General features: G+C 48.2%; 1 protein-coding gene across 5 annotated transcripts in view; it reads left to right on the forward strand.

The window, feature by feature from the left end:
• KIAA0232 (KIAA0232 ortholog) overlaps window positions 1-10127 on the forward strand; it is a 98847-nt gene extending 88720 nt beyond the window's left edge. For all 5 annotated transcript variants that reach the window (XM_026648055.1, XM_026648057.1, XM_026648058.1 and 2 more), the window contains 3 exons: window positions 8077-8185; window positions 8569-8666; window positions 9324-10127. In XM_026648055.1, coding sequence (XP_026503840.1) covers window positions 8077-8185; window positions 8569-8666; window positions 9324-9503 — 387 coding nt within the window. In that variant the 3' untranslated portion in view covers window positions 9504-10127. The remainder of the gene's footprint in view (window positions 1-8076; window positions 8186-8568; window positions 8667-9323) is intronic.
• Window positions 10128-10133: the final 6 nt, after the last annotated feature.

A 10133-nucleotide genomic window follows, 5' to 3' on the forward strand; every position in this document is an offset into this window, starting at 1 on the left:
AGGTCATGGAAGTCACGGATTCTGTGACTTTCCGGGACCTCTGTGACTTCTGCCGTGGTCAGTGCGGCTGGCCTGGGGACCGCCTGAGCAGCTTGGGCAGCCCATGGGCCAGCCGCTGCTGGGGCAGTCTTGTGCCACTGTGCCCCCCTTCCAGCAGCAGGAGTTTTGGGGGGGGGGCGTGGGAGGAGGTGAGGGCTCTGGGCGGCTCTTCCCTTGGGGGGCTCCCCGGAAGTGGCGACATGTCCCTCCCTCAGCTCCTAGGTTCCCAGCCAATGGGAGCTGCAGAGCTGGCGCTTGGGGTGGGGACAGCGCGCAGAGCTAGGAGTTGAGGGAGGGACATGTCGCTGTTTCTGGGGAACCACGAGGAGCCAGGCCGGGAGCCTGCCAGCCCCACCAGTCCGCTTCCCCCCCTCCCCAGCACCAGCAGGGATCCCAGGCCACCCCCTCCCCAAGATTTAGTCAGGGGCATATAGTACAAGTCATGGACAGGTCATGGGCCATGAATTTTTGTTTACTGTTCATGACCTGTCCATGACTTTTACTAAAAATACCTGTGACTAAAATGTAACCTTACTCATGATATACTGCATGACCATCCGCAATGTGTTCATAACAGTAACCACAACAGTAGAGAGCAGTGTGGGATCCATCTTATCAGACAGAGATGGTGGGTGCGCAGTAAACAGAGGCCATTGAAAAATTCCATGAAATGCAGTCGGAAGCCCATGGAATGTTGGGACAGAAAGAACTGCATCATGGGACGTTGAGCCTGTACCCATGATGCACTGCAATCCATAACACCTTCCCATAAAGTCTAGCAGCAAAATATGGCGAGTACCACAGTGGGATAGCTACCCATAGTTCATTGCTCTCACTGTCAATGCTAGAACACCAGCTGTGGATGCGCTCTGCCAACAGAGGGAGCTTAGTATGAACATGCACAAGCGATGTAATTATACTGGTTTTTGATTGTCAGCTTAACTTGTGTCAACAAAACTCTCTAGTGTAGACAAGGCCTAAGTACGTTTCCCAGACCTGAAGAAGAGCTCTATGTAAGCTTGACAGAAGTTGGTCCAATAAAAGAAATTACCTCATCCACCTTGTCTCTCTTATTTACTATTACTACTGAATCTAATGACAAATTCATAAAAATGTGGTCCTGCAGACACTTCTGAGTACAGTGCTTTGTTGTGTGAGTAGTTCTGTTGATTTCAGTAGGAATATACACTCAGTAGTAAGTATTCTTCTTTGAGTGTTTGCTCATGTCCATTCCATGTTAGGTGTGTGTGCTCGCCACATGCACTGGTGCCGGAAGAGTTTCCCCCAGTGGTATCTGTAGGGCCAGCTCTAGCGCCCTCTGAAGTTGCACGCATATGCGCCAATATAAAGGGCGACGCCGGCCCGCCCCCACTCTCCCTCCCCCTTCAGTTCCTTCTTACGGCCAGTGATGGTGCTGGAACGTCCATATCAGTGGTCTTTCAGTAGTGATTTTAGTGTATATAGTTACTTCAGTGTAAGTTATAGATAGTCCCCTCAGGGGACTTAGCCCAGGGATAGTGCATGCCCAGGTCCTTGGTCTTCAAGCTGTGCAAGAAGCCCATGCCTGTCAGTGATCCCCACCAGAGCTGCTGAAGTGATTTGGGGAGACCCACATATGTGACAAATGCAGGATTGGTAAAGGGTTCAAACAGCGTATTAAGAAAGAGTGGGACAGCAGACTTAGAGCGCTTCTCATGGAGCCAACCTGCTCAGACTTGGCGCCGAGTACATCGGCATCAGTAAGACATGCCCCTTCACCACCGACCTCCTCACGGCACTCATCCCAGTCTCCGGTGCCTGCCAAGAGACATAAGAAGCATACAGGAAGAGGGTGCTTCCCAGTATCCCACAAGGGGAAGGTGGGGGACGAGCCAAGACCCATGCTGGGGTGCTTGTCTTCCCCGGAACTTGGTGAGGCAGCAGCCTCACCCAGCAGACTGCCAAGCATGTCCTAGGACCTGTCTCCGACCCCTGGGAGCAGTAGGGGTGTCCGACACAGTGCCAGTCAAGTGTTTCAAGCAGCCATGTACATTGGTCCCTCGCTGGTGACGCTGACACCTTATGAAGAGAGGTCCTGGGACCTCCCATTGGTACTGTCAGTGGTGGTCTTGTCTAGAGGCAAGCTGGCGATGGGACCCCCTGCAGCGATTCCCCGTCCCCATGGCACTGTGCCGGTCACCAGAGTCTCATCAGTGATCCCTGGAGCCACGCAATCACTCTTCAGAGACCTGATACTGCTCGCTGAGCTCCTGGCACCAGTCCCTCAGCGGTGGTCCCAGAGGTGCACCGCTGGTCCCCGGAGTGCTGCCGCCGATCCCCTGAGCACCATCATTGGTCGCCAGACGCACGGCATCGCTCCACGGAACCCCTGTACTGCTCCCAAAGCATAAAACACCAGCCCTCCCAATACTGTGTGGAAGTGGAGACAGCAGCAGCATCGCCCTGGTCACCGAGGGAGGACCCTTGCTCTGAGGGCGAGGAGATTGATGTGCCCAAGAGCAAGGTGTACCCTGCATTGCCAGCGGGTTTTCCCCCAGGCCCGTCAGCAAGCGCATGGCCACAAGGCCAATGGCCTGTACCCTGGCAGTTCTGGAACCCGTGGGGGTTCCTCCCTGCCCCGGGATCCCAGGTACAATGCTCAGTCTCTCGGGCCTCAGAAAGGTGTTCAACAACGGTATACTGCCCAACTCAGATGAAGGATCAGTCCAAGGTGTCCATGCGCCTCCACTAGCCTCAGACAAGGCTGCCCCAACTAGGGAAGTGGAATTGATACCTCCCCCCATTCTGGCCTCTTCTTCTTCCTCACCTGATGAGGCAGTGGCGGGACCTTCTCACTCGGTTCCACAGTTCCACAAGAACTCAAACTTGGGCTTAGAAGCAGAGGATCTAAAGGAGCCCACTGACGCCCTATTCAATATTTTGGCAGCAGCGTCCCCATTGAAGGTCACCCTTCCTGTCCACAAGGGGGTCGTGAGACTTGTCAAGACCTTATGGTAGACCCCATCCTCTCTGCCCCCTATATCTAAGCACACAGAGAGAAAGTACTATGCCCTGCCAATGGCTTTGAATATCTGTACTCTCATCCCTCACCTCAGTCCTTAGTAGTCACAGCAGCCAATGAGAGAGAGAGACAAGGTCAGACCAGTTCGACCCCCAAAAAAAGGAGTCAAAGAGGCCACATCTTTTTGGCAGAAAAGTTTATTTGACTGCCAGCCTGGAAACTGCGCATATTGAACCACCAAGCTTTGCTGGGGCGATATGATTACAGTGTGTGGCACTGTATGGCCAAGTTTGCTGACTCTCTGCCGCAGGAGTCCAAACAGGAGTTCTTGGCCATACTTGACAAGGGAAAGACTGTAGCCAGGGCCTCCCTCCAGGCAGCCTCGGATGCTGCCGACTAAGCAGCTGGAACAAGGGCATCGGCTGTATCCATGAGACGGGCATCGTGGCTGCAGTCATTTGGCCTGTCCGTGGAGGTCCAGCAATCCATCCAGGACTTCACCTTAGATGGATCGGCTGTGTTTTCAGAACAAACTGACAGCAGGCTGCACGGACTAAAAGATTCTAGGGCCACACTATGCTCCCTGGCCTTTACACTCCCACAGCCTCAAGGAAGCATTTCAGGCCTCAACAGCCTCAGAGGTTCAGGGGCCAGGCCAGGGCTAAGCCCTATAGAAAGGAGGACAAGGGCTACAAGCACCACCAGGGCCAACCGCCGGCCACATTGACCCAATCAGGCTCTAGCTGCCACCCTCCTGGGAAAAAGCAGGCATTTTGAGTCTACACCTAGGATCCGACGCCCAGTCTACACCTAGGATCCAACGCCCCTCTTATTTTCAGACTGCCTATTACCCTCCCTCCCTGCTTGGACTATTATAATATCAGACCAGTGGGTGCTCAGCACTGTAGCAGTGGGGGGTATACCCTCCAATTTATTTCCATTCCTCCTTCCCACCCCATATCCCCGTCCCTCTTCAGGGACTCTTCTCACGAGCAACTGCTTGTCTAGGAGGTGCAAGCCCTCCTGTGGGTGGGGGTTCCCAAAGAACTGAGAGAGAGAGGCTTTTACTCTTGCTACTTCCTGATACCGAAGGCCATCTTGGGCCTACGAGGCCTGAACAAATATCTCAGGAAGTTCAAGTTCCGCATGGTCTCTCTGGCCTCCATTATCCCTTCCCTGGATCCTGGAAACTTACGCCGCCCTCGACTTAAAGGACGCATACTTCCACTCTTTCTGTGTTCCGTGGCCACAGAAGGTTTCTACTGTTTGTGGTTGGAAGGACTTGCTACCAGTTTGCAGTGCTCCCGTTTGGTCTAGCAACAGCACCAAGAGTGTTTTTACAAAATATATGGTAGTAGTTGCAACCTACCTCAGATGTCAGAGTATTCAGATCTACCTATACCTTGACTATTGGCTCATCAAGGGTCACTCGAGGCCACAAGTCCAACATGGCCTCATAGTAGTATGAGCCACCTGCTAAGTTCTGGGCCTGTTGATAAATGAACAAAAATCAACAGTAGTCCCAGTACAAAGAATGGAGTTTATTGAAGGAGTCCTTGACTCTACCCAAGCCAGAGCTTTCCTGCCAGAGCTTTCCTACCAGAAGCCAGATTCTTGGCGATGTCAGATCTGATTGTCCGAGTCACGACTCACCACAGCCAAAGTATGTCTCAGACTGCTAGGGCACATGGCAGGGTGCACCTATGTAATACAGCATGCAAGGCTACGTCTTAGACCCCACCCCTGCAGATGTGGTTGGCATCAGTCTACTCTGCAGCCAAACATCACTTGGACATGGTCCTCACCATACCACCGCAAATTCTTACCTCCGTAGCATGGTGGTCGAACCCACACCATGTGACAGAAGGGGTTCCATTTGCAACCCCATGTCCCTGGTGTCGGATGCTTTGGACTTGTGGTGGGCAGCGCACCTCAGTACACTCAGGACCCAGGGCCTGTGGCCTCAAGAGGAGCTGTTGTTACATATCAACATGAGGGAACTCAGAGCCACCCGTCTGGCTTGTGAAGTGTTCTTTCCTCAACTATCAGGCAAAGTAGTGCAGCTATTGGTGGACAACACAGCATCGATGTTCTATGTCAACAAGCAAGGGGGGGAGCACAGTCATCAGCTCTCTGCCAAGAAGCCCTTAGTTCTGTATCCAACATGATATCCATCTAGAAGCCTCGCATCTCCTGGGGGTCTTGAACACTTTAGCAGGTTGCCTCAGCTGGTGGTCCTCCTCATGCCACGAGTGGTCCCTCAACCTGGATGTCACTGGAACATCTTCCAGAAGTGGGGAACTCCCTAGGTGGACCTATTCACTACCAAACAAAACAGAAAATGTCATTGGTTTTGTTCTCTGCCTAGCCTCAACAAGGGCTCTCTTTCACATCCCTTTCTCCTGTTACGGGTATGCAACCTCATGTATGCCTTTCCACCAATGCTTCTCATCAACAAGGTTCTTACGAAGATCAAGAGGGACAGGGCCATAAGTCGTCATGATAGCTCCGGCATGGCCTCACCAACACTGGCTTGGCATGCTTGTGGACGCTTCCAAACCTGCTCTCGCAGGACCACGGACCACTGCTGCATCTGAACCTTGCCTCTCTGCTCCTGACAGCATGGATGCTGCATGGCTAAGCCTTGAGGAGCAGGCTTGCTCCAGACAGGTCCAACGTGTTTTTAGAAAGCAGAAAACCCTCTACCAGGGCTATTTACCTGGCTAAGTGGAAGTGCTTCACCTGCTGGGTGTCTGAATGGAACCTCTCTCCATTTCAGTCATCTTTACAATCCATCCTAGAATATCTGTTCCATCTAAAGCACCAAGGTTTGGCGCACTCATCGATCAGGGTACACCTGGCAGCCATATCAGCCTTCCACTCTCACATCCAGAGCAGATCAGTCTTCTTGCATGCAATGACAATCAGATTTCTCAAGGGCCTGGAAAGATTTCACTGGTCCATGACCTGGTCCCCCCCCCCCCCCCCCCCCATGAGACCTCAGTTTAATGCTATCTAGGCTCACTGGGCCTCCTTTCGAGCCATTGGCATCCTGCTCACTTCTGGATCTATCGTGGAAGGTCGCTTTCCTTGTAGCGATCACTTCTGCGAGATGGGTCTCTGAGATCAAGTCTTTAACCTCAGAACCCCCTTACACAATGTTCTGTAAGGACATGGTTCAGCTGCGCCTCCACCCAGCCTTCATGCCAAAGGTAGTATTGCAGTTTCATGTCAATCGGGATATCCTCCTGCCAGTGTTCTTCCCAAAGCCATAGAACTCCGAGGAGCGGCATCTGCACGCTCTGGATGTCGGACATGCCCTCGCTTTCTACCTTGAGCGAACCAAGCCCTTCTGTAGCTCATCTCAGCTTTTCATTGCAGAGGCTGACAGGATGAAGGGACTCCTAGTGTCATCTCAGAGTATTTTGTCCTGGATCACCACCCATGAGCAGGCAAAGGTCACACCTTTGCCAATAATGACAGCTCATTCAACAAGAGCAGAGGCTTCGTCAGCAGCATTCCTGGCTCATGTTCCAATCCAGGACATCTGCAAGGCTGCAACATGGTCAGCTGTCCATACTTTCACAACCCACTGCCATCACTCAAAAGGCCTGAGATGACTCTGGCTTCAGCAGAGTGGTGTTACAATCAACCCATCCATGAATTCCTGGCTCACCTCCAGAGGCACTGCTTGCGAGTCACCTGACGTGGACTGGACATGTGCAAGCACTTGAAGAAAAAATGGTTACCTACATCTTGTAACTGTTCTTTGAGATGTGTTGCTCATATCCTTTCCTTGACCCACCCTCCTTCCCCTTCGTCGGAATTCTGACAAGAAGGAACTGAAGGGGAGAACTGAAGGGCCCCTTATATCGGCACATATGTGTGACTCCAGAGGGCGCAAGAGCTGGCCCTTCGGATACCACGGTGGGGAAAACTTCTGGCACCGGTGCATGTGGCGAGCACAGACACCTGACATGGAATGAACATGAGCAACACATCTCGAAGAATAACAGTTAGGAGAGGTAGGTAACTGCTTTTTTCAGGATCAGGATTAGGCTCCAAATTTGTAATTACCACTTAATTGTTATTACCTTTTTTTCAGTTAAAGGATGAACACAGCAACTTGTTCATGTTAGTGAATTTTTTCCCTATTTTATCATCTTCAGCTTTACATAAAAGTGGAAGCTGGACATTGAGCCAGTGTTGAGGTTTGCAATATGGCTCATATAAAAAACACACAGGCTAACTTCTTTAAAAGGCATTACATAAGATTCACAAGCTGGCACAAAATACAAATGCTGTTACCACAAATCTGATTACAGAATTGCACAGTCATGCCTATTGTGGCAAGCTTTCAGTATCTCAGTCATGTGCATTCGTGTTGCAGGAACTAGTCTGTGACAAACATAAATGAAGCATTAGAATTCAAAAATAAAATTTGTGACATTTTATTAATGGATCAAGATTTTTTAAAACATGATATAACTGATTTTTTTAAAAAGAAAGATGGAGTCATTGTTTTATAACCAAACTGTCACTAATTAACTCCTTAACAATCTAGATTTCCTTCAGTGTATCCAATTGATAGCACTATTGCTACATCCACTTTCAGAGGGTATTAGAGAGCAAACATTAGGAGGCTAAGATCTTGTCAACACTACAGGTTACTTGGTTATAACTTGCATCGCTCGGGTGTGAATAATCCACACAACTGAGTGACATCAATTACCTGTGTAGACAGTGGTATGTCTGTAACAGAGCTTCTCCCACTCACATAGTTACCATCTCTCAGAGGCAGGAGTTATTAAGCCACCAGAAGAGCTGTCTCCTGTGGGCTTAGCACATCTCCACCACAAGCACTGTAAGTGCTGTAGTGTAAATGTACCCTAAGAACCCTTTTCCAGTATAATTAGAAATTGTACCATGTTATTTCCATGGCTTGCCAGATTGTTTTCAAGAGAGACCCTTTGCCCTTGTGTGTCAGAGTGCATTGTTATTTATGGGATACTAATGTATGATTATTGTCTAAACAGTTTCCTATATTGAACGCTGATCTGCAAACGACGAGTGGCAGCCAGGAAAAGCAGTCCTGGTGGGAAAAGGCACTCTATTCTCCCCTCTTTCCTGCATCACAGTGTGACGGTAAGAAGACATCCGTTATTGAACTAACTGTATTAAAATTGCTTACTTTATAGATGACCAGAAATAGAACTACCAGCTATATATAAAATTCCCGTACTGTGGGATGCACCGCAGTGCACCGCTGCATAAGTCGATGCTAGCCACGATAGTGAGGACGCACTCCACCGACTTAATGCGCTTAGTGTGGACATACGCAATCGACTGTATAAAATGGATTTCTAAAAATCAATTTCTATAAAATCGACCTAATTTACCCTAAGATAAATCTGAAGAAAACGTATTAGATGTTCTACATTTTAGTGAAATGTAGATAACCTTGTTTCTTAATGAGATTTTCCTCTTCTTTTTTTGTCTCCTCCACTCTGAAACAAAAACACCTCAAGAATGTTACACAAATGCCAAGGGAGAGAATGGTGTAGGAGAATACCCAGATGTAAAGGAAGTTCCCAGCAATGAAGAACATCTTTTAGATTTTAATATGGTGAGTGATTTATTTTTATCCTCTGTCATCACAGTCTTTGTGGCTGGCCCCAGTTATATTCCAGACTACAAATTCTGATTTTCTCCACATTTTCATTTTGAAGCCACTTTCTTGTCCTCGCATTTTTCGCAAACCCCTCACCATACTTACCTGTCTTTTGGCCAAGAGGATGGAATGTAAGCCCTCTGGGATGACTGTGAATTGATTGGTCAGATGTGCTGGAAGAGTGCTGTATTTTTTCTTCACAGAGCTTACTTTCAGTAACTAGGGTGGGACAATGTGCTCCTGTAAACCACATAGAGCCAGTTGTTAAGATTTGGGAATGACTTGGAGAGTTACTCTGCAGTTAGCAGTGATAGTAATGTACTCAGAATTACAAATGTGGTTCAGAAATTGGCAAGAGAGTCAGAAATGGAAGACTTTGAACGAAAGGATGGGTGAAAAAAATGCTGTCCTGAATGTGGACTTGTCATCACAGCCCAACCCTCGCTATTCATGTCTAAGTTAGAGAGGGGAAGTGAGAACTGTAACTCTGAATTACTGTGGCATCTTGCCCCAACCCAAAAAATAAATCATTATAAAATCTGCCAGCTTATAAATAGACAAATATGTTCTGTTTTCCACTGTACCAAATAAACTGTCAATTTAAATCCTTAGGTTTCTTCTGTTCATGAAGCAAGGTGTACAGATGGTAGAAATTCTGGAGCAAAACCAAATGGCTTCAGGAAGAAAATATACTCCAGTGATAGCTCCAGCTCTGAAGAGACAGCTTCAGAAGGTGGAAGTGAATGGGCTGATCCTTGTGAGGAGGAGCTTTTTTCTCGAACTCACCTATAAAACTCCAGAATACAACAAATGATTTAAAAGTAACATGAGATGGAAAACTGTCCTTCCTGAGGGTCTGTAGCTCTAAAACAACAACTTGCGTTTCCTCTTCAGTTAACGGATTCAGATATGTATTTATCTTTCTCTTCTTGCTTATTTTATAGTTAGGGACATAACTGTCCTGTTGAATATTTTACTTTCTCCAAACTGTTAAATTCTTGGCTATTTGAACTAGACTAGATTGTGTTGTCAAATCAAGAATGGATGTGCATGTGCTTGTCTTAGTGGTACCACTGCTTTTTTGCATCTTAACTGCAGTTATTGTCATTCGTAACTGTAGCCTTACCACTATTACTATCTTATTAGCATTGCAGTGTCTACAACTACTTCTGCTATTCAGACTTTAGCTTTTGGCACATTTAGGATTTGTTCTTTGAGAACTGGGAGATAAATACTAAACACTGTAATCTATCAGTGCCTTTCTGAACGCAGGAGAAAAGCATGAATGACTTGTCCAGTCTTCATTCAGTAAATCTCATAACTTTGAAGTAGGAACAACAGGGTTGTGCTTTAGAGACTTACAGAAACTGTGTTTTCTGTCCTGTGATTTTCCCCTCCCTCCCCCCATCCCGCAAACCAACA

This window comes from Terrapene carolina, unplaced genomic scaffold, assembly GCF_002925995.2.
Source record: "Terrapene carolina triunguis isolate 2854851 unplaced genomic scaffold, T_m_triunguis-2.0 Scaffold66, whole genome shotgun sequence".
NCBI classification, from domain to species: Eukaryota; Metazoa; Chordata; order Testudines; family Emydidae; genus Terrapene; species Terrapene triunguis.